The following is a 13,645-nucleotide window of genomic DNA, read 5'->3' as shown; positions in this document are numbered from 1 at the left end:
ATTCAACTACCTGGTCCATAGTGGTTATGGCATATCCAGCTCTCCGGACCCTCTGATGCACTGAGCTGCTCCCATCGGTGAACCAGGAGTCTTCAGCTTCTTCCAATGGTACCTCTTTCAGATCCAGGCAGCTGGAGTATGTAGCCTCGATAGTCTCAAGACATTCGTGGGTAGGAGGTTCGGTTGTGTCTGCTCAGGAAGGAGACTGGATTCAAGATATTAGTTATTTTAATGTCAACATCATCCGATTCTACCAAAATCGCCTGATATTGCAGGAATTGGGATGGGGATAACCAGTGGTTTCCTTTCTGTTCTAACACTGTGGAGACTGTGTGGGAAACCAATAGTGTAATCTTCTGTCCCAGGTTGATTTTTTGAGCCTCTTGGATGTTTAGTATAACAGCTGCCACAGCCTGTAGACATCCTGGCCACCCTTTGCTTACTTCATCTAATTGTTTGGAGAAGTAAGCCACCGCTCGTTTGTATGGTCCCAGTTGTTGGGCTAGCACTCCTAAGACAATTCCTTGTCTTTCATGGGAGAAGAGGAAGAAAGGTTTGGTAATGTCTGGCAGCTCCAGAGCTGGTGCCCTCATCAGTTCCTTTTTAAGGACTTCAAAGGCCCTTTTTGCTTCCCCAGTCCATGACAAAGTGGAGCTGTTAGTCTTTATCCTTTATCAACTCATACAGTGGCCTTGCTATTATTCCATAGTTATATATCCACAAATGGCACCAACCTGTCATTCCCAGAAAGGTCCCCAGTTCTTTTACCGTTTGAGGTAGAGGAGTCTTACAGATGGCTTCTTTTTGTTCAGTGCCTAGTTCTCTTTGTCCCCCAGAAATCTTGAATCCAAGATAGGTGACTTGCTTCTGGACCATCTGGGCTTTCTGTTGAGAGACTCGATATCCACTTAGTCCAAGGAAACTGAGTAAACTTATAGTCCATTTTAAACACTCCCCCTTAGTTTCAGTAGCAATCAAAAGGTCATCTACATATTGTAATAGAGTCCCATTCTGTGAGGGTAGGCTCCATGTTTCAAGTTCCCGAGCCAGCTGATTACTGAAAATCATAGGGCTGTTTTTAAACCCCTGTGGCAGCACTGTCCAGGTCAGTTGGGTTTTTCTTCCTGTCTCAGGGTTTTCCCATTCAAAGGCAAATATCTTTTGGCTCTCTGGGGCCAGGGCCAAACAGAAAAAGGCATCTTTCAAATCTAGTACAGTGAACCAAACCTGTTCATTCTTCAATTTAGTTAATAATGTATAAGGGTTTGCCACTACTGGGTGCAAGTTTTCTACTATTTTATTCACTGCTCTTAAATCTTGAACGAGTCTATAATTCTTTCCATCCACCTTTTTAATTGGAAGGATGGGGGTGTTGTACTCTGACTCACACTCAATCAATAATCCAAATTCAAAAAATGTATCTATAATTTCCTTAATCCCTTTCCGGTCCTCTAATTTAAGAGGATACTGTTTAATTCTGACTGGCTTTGCCCCTGGTTTCAATTCAATCCTTACCAGAGAGGCATTCTTTGCTCTGCCAGGGGTCCCAGAAGCCCACACCCCAGGATGCACTTGGCTCAAAATTTCAGTGACCTCAGCGGACTGTTCTGTGTCCCTTACTGGTTGCATGAGGCTTAAACTTAAAATTTCAATCAGTTCATTATTTCCTACATAGATTTCCATGTTGCCCTTATCAAAAGTTATTTTTGCATTTAGCACCCTTAGCAAGTTTGCGGATGACACTAAGCTGGGTGGAAGTGTCGATCTGCTGGAGGGTAGGGAGGCTCTGCAAAGGGATCTGAACAGGCTGGACTGCTGGGCTGAGTCCAATGGCATGAGGTTTAACAAGGCCAAATGCCGGGTCCTGCACTTGGGGCACAACAACCCTATGCAGTGCTACAGACTAGGAGAAGTCTGTCTAGAAAGCTGCCTGGAGGAGAGGGACCTGGGGGTGTTGGTTGACAGCCGACTGAACATGAGCCAGCAGTGTGCCCAGGTGGCCAAGAAGGCCAATGGCATCTTGGCTTGGATCAGAAACGGTGTGACCAGCAGGTCCAGGGAGGTTATTCTCCCTCTGTACTCGGCACTGGTGAGACCACTCCTTGAATCCTGTGTTCACTTCGGGGCCCCTCACCACAAGAAGGATGTTGAGGCTCTGGAGCGAGTCCAGAGAAGAGCAACAAAGCTGGTGAAGGGGCTGGAGAACAGGCCTTATGAGGAACGGCTGAGAGAGCTGGGGTTGTTTAGCCTGGAGAAGAGGAGGCTGAGGGGAGACCTCATTGCTCTCTACAACTACCTGAAAGGTAGTTCAGGTGGCCTCTTCTCCTATGTGACAGGGGACAGGATAAGAGGAAATGGCCTCAAGCTCCGCCAGGGGAGGTTTAGGCTGAACATTAGGAAAAAAATTTTCACAGAAGGGGTTATTGGGCACTGGAACAGGCTGCCCAGGGCAGTGGTTGATTCATCTTCCCTGGAGGTGTTTAAGGGACTGGTGGATGAGGTGCTGAGGGGTATGGTTTAGTGACTGATAGTAATGGTTGGACTCGATGATTTGGTGGGTCTCTTCTAACCTGATGATTCTATGATTCTATGAAAATGTCTCTTCCAAGCAAAGACTTGGGGGATTTTGGCATATACAGAAATCTATGTACACCCATTTGTTTGCCTAACAATATAAGACGTTTAACAAAGTATGCTCTTTCCAATTGTCCAGAAACTCCCATAACCCTTACAGATTCTTCACTCACAGGTATTAGTCTTTTGTTTAGATCCGAGTAAGAGGTGCCCGTATCTACTAAAAATTCCACCTCTTTGCCCTGTTCCCCCTGCTTTATCTTAACCAGTGGATCTGCTAGGGTAGATTCCCCAGGTCCTGGTCAGTTCTGTTCTACTGCAGCTGCAATTCGAGGATTTGAATTTTTCTCTAAGACAGGGCATTCATTCTTCCAATGGCCTTCTTTCTTGCAATAGGCACATTGATTTATCCTTAATCTGCCTTGGGGCTCTTCCCATCCCATCCCTTTATTTGCTCCTTGTTCAGATCCCCTCTTTATGCCACTTCCTTTTTGCTCCCAGGCTGTCACCATTGCAGTAGCTATCAGTCTGGATGTCTTCCCCCTGTCTACTTCTTCCCTATTTCTGTATACTCTCCATGCTTCTTCTAACAGTCTCTCCAAGTCTCTTATATTCGGCTCTTTTAGTTTCTGTAATTTCTTTCTGATATCTGTAGCAGACTGGCCCAAAAATAGGGTGACAAATTGCTGCTTCCTTTCAGGGGAGGCAGGGTCCAAGGTAGTGTATTTTCTCATTGCTACCTGTAGTTGATCCAAGAACTCAGTGGGTGTCTCCCTCGAGCCTTGTTTGATACTATAGAGGGCAGAATAATTTAAGAATTTGGGGATAGTGTTTTCTAGTCCCAATTTGATCCAATCCCGATATTTGCATAGCCTCTGGTAATCTTGGGGAACATTGGGGTCCCAGTGAGGGTTAGTCAGGGGGAGGTGATCATCTACTTGCCCCTGGAGAATACCTCCAGTGATTTGAGCTTGTACGTGTGTCCAGGCAGTTTTCAAGATTAATTGTTTTTCAGTCTTAGTCATCTCCCCCAGTATTAGGTCCACATCTGCCCAATCTGGATCCTGGTTCTTAATGATCAATTCAAATCTCTTAGCTACTTTAATCGGGTCATCTCTATAATCCTTAGCTGTTTCCTTCCAGGCATCCATGTCTGAAGTAGAGAAGGGGACTTTTATCCTGGCCAACCCATCTGGTCCCACAGTCTCCCTCAGAGGGGCTAGTATTGTGGGCATTTCTTCATTAGGAACGTCTCCCCCCACTTCAGTCATTTTGCTACGAGTTCTGTGGGCAATCGGGGATCCTTCCTCATCCTTCTCAGAAGTTGAGGGGGATGGGGGAGCAAGTGGGAGTGCATCCTGTGGGGGTGATCTATATGGAAATCCTAAATTCTCTGCAATCTCTCTCTCTCCCTCTTTCTGCCCCTGGCTAACTTTTATACACCTTTGTCCAATGCTACAAGCAGAGCAACATCTCTTAAGCCTTTGTTCCCTCCTCCTGTCCTTTTCCAAAGCCAAAACTAAAGGATCTGAGGGAGTAATGTTAAACCCACAATCTTTTTGCCATTCAGGGTGATTTCTGAGGCAGAAGAACATATCTGCATATGTAACCTCATCCCACTTTCCCTGTCGCCTTAAAAATAACATAAGCTGAAGCAACATATTGTAGTCCAGGCTCCCATTTTGGGGCAAACTCACTTCATCTTCCAGTTTATACAGTGGCCACCATTGATTGCAATATTTTACGAGGGTGGTCTTACTGGTTGTTCCTTCTAGGGAACCTCCAATTTGTTCCCAGTGAGCTAAAATGCATCCTAAAGGTGTCTTCCTAGGGATATCTTTACTCTGTTTTCCCCCCATAAGCAGTTTGTCTGGTTCTTCTTTTGAAAGAGGTGTGCACTCTCTTAATCCATCTAACTTTTCTTGTGGGGGGGATTTAATCTCTAGCGCACGAATAATCCTGTACCTCCCTCAAGACCCTTACCACAGCAATTCTCCAGTCCCAGATGCTACTGTTCTGTGGTAATTTGCCTCAGGGTCAAAAAGGCCCCACAGAAAGAACAAACTCTTACTACACAAATATTACGATTTCTACACAGAGTACAGCTATACAAGTTTGTTGTTGAGCCTTCTTCTATATTTAACAAATACTACTCCAGTTTTATGTTTCTTTTTGCTAATCCTAACTTTCAAGCCGTTTCCAATTTCCAGTCTTCAGACGTCCTTTTATAGTCCAATCTCGCAGCCTTTCTCTTATCCTAATACATATCACATACAAAACACCTTTCTTAAGATGCCACTTTCAACACTCTCCATAATACCACCAATTTTCCCCTACACACCCCTGCTTGTAAATCTTTCTGTAATTCTCCCAAACAGTCTTTTTCTCTGTCATCTAAAACTTAAGTTTCCAAACCATCAACAAGATTTTAAGCAAAATATATCGTGGCTGTCAATACAATACCAGGTTTTGTTCTTCACATGCTGTCTATTAGGTTAACAACAAAGTCATAAAATTCTAAGGCAAAACTTACACTCACTTCATTCATCTTTTCCCATCAACTTTAGTTCAAAACCACAATCGCTTCGTCTCGGGCTGTACCCCTTGCAGGATATCAGAAACACGAATTAGGACTCTGCATTTGCTTCATAGCTGTGCTGCACCTAACGCACACCTATACACAGTTATGAAATACACCAAAGTTAAAATCAGTTATTCATATTGTATTTTCCAAGTTCAAGACACACACAGTTATGATGTAGACCAAGGTTAAAATCAGTTATCCATATTCAGTCCCTTATTATACTTTCCAAGTTCAAAACTGAAACAGAACACAATTTTTATACCAATTATTAGTGGGGACTCAGAACCCCCATACCAAAACCAAGACAGTGAGAACATTAAACCCTGTCATCAAAACCCAAGAAACCATGTGTTTTCAATCAGTAAGGTTCTTAGAATTATTCTTGAAGAATCCTTACGGCACTGCAAATTCAAAGTTTCCAAAAGTATACTCTGAGTTCCGGTACCCAGTATACCAGCTTTGCATGGGACGTCTCCCACGACTTTCCAAATAGCTAGCCTCAACCCAAATTCAGTTAAAGAATACCTTTATAATCCGCAATGGTCCTTGTCTGCTCCTGCAGTGATCCAGATGAGGCAAGGAGTCCCTCCGGAAAGTCCCGGGGGTACCCTAGGGAGTCCTGGCTCTCAATGGGTCCTGCAGCCGAGCAGAGAGGGTCCCACCTGGGTTGCTAAATTGATTCAAAGGGCGGAGTTTCCACCGAAGTGAGGATTGCTAGAAAGCAAGGGGGTTTGGAAACTCCGTCCTTTGCATCAACCTTGCCCCCATTCCCTGAGCATCACCACTAAAGTACTGTCGGGTGGAATGCTCGAAGAGGGATCCTCAGATTCCTTTCTCCTTTTTGAACCTCTCTTAGTGAGCCTGTTTCCCATTATACTTTTCTTCTCGTGGGTCACCATTCACCTGGAACCCTTTCACTTTCGTCCCTTCACTAGCCAGTCTCCTTGCAGAGATATGGAACCATGGTTAGAAGGACTCCACAATCGCTTCGCAGGGATCCCTGTGTCTCGCTCACACATACTTTCAGTCCTGCTGTCCCAGCCACCCAGATAATACTTAAGAGTCACTTTTCTTACCTGGGTCCTGTGTACAGGATTACTTGGCTGCTGCATGCAATTCAGATGAGTTAATTCATTAAATTTCCTTCTCCCCTTCTTTGCTTCGAGAGTCCTCCACCTGGATAAGGTTCACTGGCAGAACAGTAGACAGGAGACTACTAAAATCAGCAGGGCGCACCTCTCCGCTCCCACTGTTCCATCCTGCAGAGACACGATTACTTATCCTGGACGAGCCCCCAAATTGTGAGAAACACTCATTCACTGGTAAAATATTGAAAAAGACAGAGTCTTCGAAGCAAAGGCAATAATATTTTTATTTTACAATTCAGCGCTGAATCGGATGCCCTTCCAAAAAAGGCATAACATCTTACAAAAGCTATAAAAAAAGGTAAAAGTACTAGTTTTAGACAAAGAACCATATAAATCTTCAAAGAATGCTCATTATTTTTTGGACTATCCAACCATGTCCGGAGACTTCCTTCAGGTTATCTCTTGACCTAAGACAACTACATCTCGCTAGACAATTAAGTGTATCAATAAATTCTTGCAACTCTTAGAGAGTGTTTTTCTTTCAGGTTATTTATCCATATCTGGAGATTGTCTGCATATTATCTCTTGATATAAGACAGATTTGTATGACAAGATAATTAAACTGTGTTTCCCCTCCTGTTCTTAAAACTCTCCATGGCACAGAATTATTTGGAGGAGTGTTATGCTGGTGAGAAAACACAGTGGAAGGGATATAGTTTGCACACTAAGGGATAGCTGAAAATTTTCAGCTTTAACCAGTAAGGTGTTCATCAGTTATCGGTAGTCATGTGGCCCTTTATACTGTAGTGCCTATGTGCTATACTGTAACAGTACTTGACTGTTTTTAAAAACTGTTTTAAAAGGTTGTTTATTTTCCAAGCATCTTTATAGGGAAGTACTTTTATCCCCTCTTTTTCTTTTAGTTCTTAATATAAAATAGAACCTTCTCTGCATGAGTAGTTGTAGTAGAATTAAGCTTTGAGTCTGTGCTATTGACATGGCTATACAACAAGAAAGAAGGCACTCTTGTTAAGGAGTAAGAGTGCATTTTATTTGATTTAGCACAGAGTTTGAAGACTGTGAGATAATCCAGAAATAAACTGCTTTCCTTCCTGTCTGACACAGGAGGTTTTATCATTATAGTTATAGTGGCAACCCAAAATGACTTGGGAAAGTTAGACGTGAAGCTGGTGATACATAAGGGAGGTAGACCCAAAACCACTGGAATATCTGAAAAATGTTCAGAGAGGACATGTAAGGAAGATGAGCTTGGCCTTTGTGAAATAATAGCAAGACTGGATATACCAGTCATCAGCAAAATAAGAAGAGATCAGTTGGCAGTTAATGTCTCCTGTGGCTAAAAAGGAATGAGGGGAAGGCAAAATGGAGCTATAAACCATAAAGTTTTATTTTTAATGTCAAAATGAAGATGTCTGGCTAATCATTAGTGTAGAAGTTTCAGAATGCGGGGAATGGCTAAACTTAAATTTCTCAACACTGAGAACCCCAACCCAAACATATCCACAACCCAAACAAGTGCCACTGTTCCCTCTTAGACCCTTGCATGTTCTATAATGTCTTGATATTTGGAAAAAGCTGCATTTTAAAATCCAAGGTATATATAGCGATTACAAATATGAAATTGCATTAACTGCAGTTTTGCTTATACTTTGCAAAGTATTAGCACAAAGAAATGGAAAAGACATTATTTATGGGAGGCTAATTTACACAAAAGACTTCATTAACATAAACCTTAGATTTTAAATTAACTTCAGGGGCAGCTTTTCTTCAAGCACTTGTCCATCTGCTGCAATAGATGTATGTGCAAACAGGCCATTCTGATGTCACCATATAAGCAAACTGATATGTATTGCTTACACTGAATTAACAGCCTCTTATAGTTATGGAAGTAGCAATTCAGAATTTAGGTTTCTAAATGGTTTTGAATCTTTATGGCTTGTTAGTCAATAGGAAATTGCACCAAAATGTAAACTATACATTCATTTTCTATAGTTTGGAAAGAAAAGATAAATCATTACTGAAAAGATAAGAATTTATTAGTGTTGAATTTGATTTTATGGTTGGAATAACGTCTCTGATCCTGGAAAGCTGCTCTAAGTGTCAGCAACCATCATCCCCTTTTTCATAGCTACTTGAAGTTACCATATCAAGCCAGGTGAAACTAATCTGAACACACTGATTTTTGTGTCAAAATATAGTTGTGCTGTCTATATTGAATGGTTATAATAAAAGCCCATAATGATGTTATGTTCTTTGGTAGATTGCTGGGTTTTTTTCAGTTCAACCTCTCTTACAAAGCATTCTGGTGATGGATGCATCTGTGTGAATCAGGGAGATCTATTTGACTTGCAAGTTCATGGCAAAGTGATCTATTCTTTATTCTAAAGAATAGATTTGTGTAAATGTTAGCTGAAGTTAAAGGCTGTTCTACAAATCTGAAACCACTCATCAAGTTATGAACAAAAAGCAATGCTGAACTTCAAATCAGATCTGTGCCTCGCCATTCTTTTTTTAAGTCATATGTGAAGAAAAGAAATACTATATCCACTAGATATTTGTAGAACTCTTTCTACTATACATGGCAAACCCCTTTGAATAGCTTCCCAGATTAAAATAGAATACGAGTGGACGTTTACAGACTAATTTTTAGCTAAGATTCTCTGGGTGATTTTTAACTGTATTATATTTTGTTAATAATTGCTTGGTGAGAAACAAGTATCTTGACGGTCAGTGAATATTCAGTAACAGCTGAAGATTCTGGAATATCTTCTGTAAGAAACCTTTTGATAATGGCAATCAAACAAAACCAAGCATGTGTTCTTCCTCCAGTAAGCAACTAGTAATTCATGAACAGCATTGCATAGGTTTGAAAAAGCACTGAAGAACTCGTTGTTCGTGTATGCAGTTCTTCAAGTTGAATTGTTCTTACAGCTACTCTGTGACTTGCCCTTCAATTTCACTAATACAAAGTTTATCAGCATTGTGATTCCTTGCAGTGGAACAAAGATTTGGTTTGGATGGTACTTTTCTTCTGTGTTTTTGTTGTTGTTGTTGTTTTAATAGTTGTGGCAGCTTTGAGAGTATGCATAAATGATGCCTATAGTCCATTTCAGGCATACAGTATATCCTGATCAGATGCATTGCTAAAAATTGAGTTATTCTGTTGATGAGGACAGTTTTTCAGAAAGCTCGGTTTACTGGCTAAATCTCATTAACTTGTGGAGTAACTTTACAAAAAAGTTACTTTCTTTGCTATTTGAAAAGCCAAGCAAACTAGAGTCAAATGTAACTGATTAAAGTGGAAGCAGGGAAGTAGGTACCATGTCTTAGCAAACTTTTCAAACAAATTGAAAAACTGAAGGTGAACATACATGTTTTTGTAGATGCTTTCAAATGGTTTTGTATTCTATATTCTTTTAATTGTTTTTTTAAAAGTGTTCTGTAAACTGAAAAGGCATTAATATGGGTTTTATAACCTAATATTTGTTGCCATGTGAATGGACTCTTATGGTGAACTGGATTCTCTTAAGTATTTCTTTACTATCCTGAACAAATTAATAGTACATTTATTATAAAATATGGAGCTATACAAAAAGAATTTAATAAGATGTTTCTAGTGAAGATTGGATTGCCCTGGCTCAACATAACTTAAGTATCACAGAATCACTAGGTTGGAAAAGACCCACAGGATCATCGAGTCCAACCATTCCTACCCACCACTAAACCATGCCCCTCAGCACCTCATCCACTCGTCCTTTAAACACCTCCAGGGAAGGTGACTCAACCACCACCCTGGGCAGCCTGTTCCAGTGCTCAATGACCCTTTCTGTGAAAAAATTTTTCCTGATGTCAAGCCTGAACCTCCCCTGGCAGAGCTTGAGGCCGTTCCTTCTTGTCCTGTCCCCTGTCACTTGGGAGAAGAGGCCAGCTCCCTGCTCTCCACAACCTCCTTTCAGGTAGTTGTAGAGAGCAATGAGGTCTCCCCTCAGCCTCCTCTTCTCCAGGCTAAACAACCCCAGTTCCCTCAGCTGCTCCTTGTAAGGCTTGTTCTCCAGTAATAAAGTAAAATACAAATTAGCAAGGTCATGATTGGAGTCACAGTACACAATATCACTGAATTTCTTCAGAAAGGATGGGGAGCCCTTTTCCATGTATATCAGAATTGTTTGTACATGTGCAGGCATGCTCCTTTCTACTGCACAAGCAAAATGTCTTTATAGGTTTGGTTATTTACAGTCCTCAGCAGATAAGGAAACTGGGCATGCAGCAGATCTTCCAGGGAAGATAGTGACAGAAACAAAGACTTTATAGATGGCTTATAAAGAAGGCTTTTCATATTCCCTAATAAAAGAAAAAAGAGGAAGCTTATACCATCATCAGAAATATCTGTAACATGAGATAGTGCAGTTCAAGCTATAGTTGAATTTAGCATTGAAGAACATAAAAAGCTTGGAACTTTTGAGAAGGAAATAAAATTAAATTTCCAAATATTTAAAGTACTTGCATTTTTATTGTTTTCATTGATGTTTAATTAACACTGTGGTAATTGACTTATTTTTAAAGGTTGAGTGCTGTTCTACCCCAGGAATAAAATCAATAAGGAAAGCAATAATAGTTATTCCTAGGAGGTAGGAGAGTAGTAGCCAGTGATTTTTGTTTCTTGTTTTGAGGTTTTGGGATTTTTTTAAGGGTTTTCTTATTTAAAATATATCATCTTTCCTCTTACTGGGATGTTCTTTGTGCACTATATAAGGAAAATAAAGAACAAATTCTGCTCTAACAGTTCTTCAAAGCAGTGATTATAATCTTAAAAATACATCATGAAACATTCAGGCATAATTTTGAAATTGAGTTTGAAATTGAATTGTATTATGTGCAAATTTTTCTCTACTCTGAGGCTGAATGTAAGCTAACTCTTTTCAGACACTGTATAAGTGTACAAAGAGAAATGGACTGTTATTGTGGCAACACCACTACTCAGACATTGTTATGCAGCATGCAGATTAGACCTGGCTGACATACAGTCAGCTGGTGGTACACACAAAGGAACTGATTTGTCCATGCTGTCGTACTTATTACTACCTTCAATCAGCCTGCAAAGAATAACCATTTCACAGTGCCATGGTAAACCACACTGTGAAATGTTTTCTAGCGTTTTTGAAAGCAATATTGGGAATTTAGGTAACTTTGACAAGCGGCAATTATCAAACGATGGCAACTTAAAGCAAATAAATAAGAGTGACCACAGCATGGGGGAAGCAGGGATAACTTTTGCTATCAGTTTTACTTTATAGGTATTTCCCTACCTCAGTTTGAAAACCCCTATATTTTAAGTTAAATCTATTTTTTAAAAAATGCACTTAAATGGGATGACTTGCTGAACATACCCGAGAATTAAAGAAAAATAATTTTCTGATCATTAGTTTCATTGCTTATAGGCAGTTTTTATGGATGTAGAGATATGTGAAACCAGTAATATATAAGACTTTTTAAAATAAGTTGTTGCTTGAAACTATTTTCTCATATTAAGGCTCTTCTAATTCCGGTTAAAGTTGTTTAAGGGGGGAGAGACTAAGCTTGGATTTAAAGATGGGATATTAGTTTAAAAATAGAAATAAATTTTAGAAAGTTATGTTAGTGATTCTTCTCTATCTAAATAATATAGTATGCCTTGGGAAGGAGAGAGTGGCACTTATGGCAAAGGCATTTGTTCTGTTGTTGGAAAAAGCTTAACATTTTAGTCTGATAATCTTAAAATTTGTGCAATAGATTCTTTGATGAATAAAGATAATACATCAAAGAAACAAAACCCCAAGAAATAATTTTGAATTAATTTGGTTTCCTTGTGTTACTGTAAAATATTTTGACTGTAAATCTCCTTCATACTCACTGCATATGGGCCTAATCATAGTTTCAAAATGTGATGAGAATTGTGTGATGTCTAACTATTTATCTCTGTGGAAAAGAAAACTGATGTCCAGCTTGCTGTTTGTCTATATTAAATAAATTTTTTTCAACTATGCTTTGTAACAGAATCAAGCGAAAATTTGGATTGCATTATAAAACTGTTAGTAGGATGTAAGAAAAAAAAACAACTACTGAGTTTGGGATCTTGATAATTTGGTGTGTATTTAGGGATAAGACCCCAGAGATTCTTCCATGAATTGTCTCTTCCTACTGGAAAGGGGAAGATTACTGTCTTGTGTACACTAAATAATACGAATGAAAGTAAGCAGAACTGTTTATGAGGCATAATGTATCCTTAATTTATTTACTCTGGTAGAAAACCAATTGAATTCAGAGGATGAACTGAAATAAGACTAAATTTTGTGGAAGTAGAGCAAGGATATCTTTTTACAAAGGAAATTCACTAATTTGAATTTGTTTATATGTCTGAGAAAATGTTTTATTGAAGGAGATGTGTATGCAATTTCTTATGTTAATTTCTAATTGCAGTATGAACAATAAATGCAACTTTAGAAAGGGTTGTCAAACAAATCCAAATATATCTAACTGTGGTATTATTTATTAGTGGATACACTGGAAGCAGTTCCTGAGAACAGACTGTAGTGTTGGTTCACATTTACTCTTCTTGCTCTCCATTAATAGGTAGCATAGATCAGTCAGTGTTAAAGGAGTTGCCTCCTGAGCTCCTGGCAGAAATTGAATCCACCATGCCACTTTGTGAACGTGTGAAAATGAACAAGCGCAAACGTAGCACAGTTAATGAGAAACCAAAATATGCTGAAATCAGTTCTGATGAAGACAATGACAGCGAAGAAGCTTTTGAATGTAAGTAGTAAATCATTCTGTTCCTACTCCTAAAGAAGGCTAATATTTTGGTTTTATACAAAGATATACTTTTTGTTGTCTACTCTAAAACATATGAAAACAAATTTGCTGTCCAGACAAGTACCAAGAACCTTTTTATTCTTTTAAAAGAAAACTTACTTGATTTCAGTTTGTCACTCAAGATGTAAAGCAGCTAGTTGTTAAATTTCTTTCCCTAATTATCTTATAGGAAGCCACTGCCTAGATTTTATTTTTCTTTTATTTTTTCTAGCCAATCAGATTAAAGAAAATATCCTGTAAAGCAGCTCAGAAAACTTGGACACAATGCTATGCAAAAAAAAAATTCAGTAAATACATTTTAAATTATTCTGAGTTTTCATTGATAAGAAAAGCAAAGGATCCCCTCTTAAACTTTTCTGACATGATAAATTAAGAATGTTAGTGCCCAGAAGGTTCTTAAAATATGTCTTCTTCTGTTATTTTCCATGGCTTGAAAAACTGGAATTATTGTTGATGATTTCTCAAAATAGCATTTGCTGATAATACTATTTTTTCAATTAAGTCATTTCAAAAGAAGAGAGGAAGC

At 39.3% G+C, this 13,645-nt stretch overlaps 1 protein-coding gene across 4 annotated transcripts in view; it reads left to right on the top strand.

Annotated features, from left to right (window-relative positions):
• Positions 1 to 13,645, top strand: part of LOC138733790 (nipped-B-like protein) — a 177,919-nt gene that overhangs the window by 121,122 nt on the left and 43,152 nt on the right. For all 4 annotated transcript variants that reach the window (XM_069881279.1, XM_069881276.1, XM_069881277.1 and 1 more), the window contains one exon: positions 12,877 to 13,059. In XM_069881279.1, coding sequence (XP_069737380.1) covers positions 12,877 to 13,059 — 183 coding nt within the window. The remainder of the gene's footprint in view (positions 1 to 12,876; positions 13,060 to 13,645) is intronic.

Source organism: Phaenicophaeus curvirostris, assembly GCF_032191515.1.
Source record: "Phaenicophaeus curvirostris isolate KB17595 chromosome W unlocalized genomic scaffold, BPBGC_Pcur_1.0 scaffold_34, whole genome shotgun sequence".
Classification (NCBI taxonomy): domain Eukaryota; kingdom Metazoa; phylum Chordata; class Aves; order Cuculiformes; family Cuculidae; genus Phaenicophaeus; species Phaenicophaeus curvirostris.
This window is presented reverse-complemented; position numbering and strand designations above follow the sequence as displayed.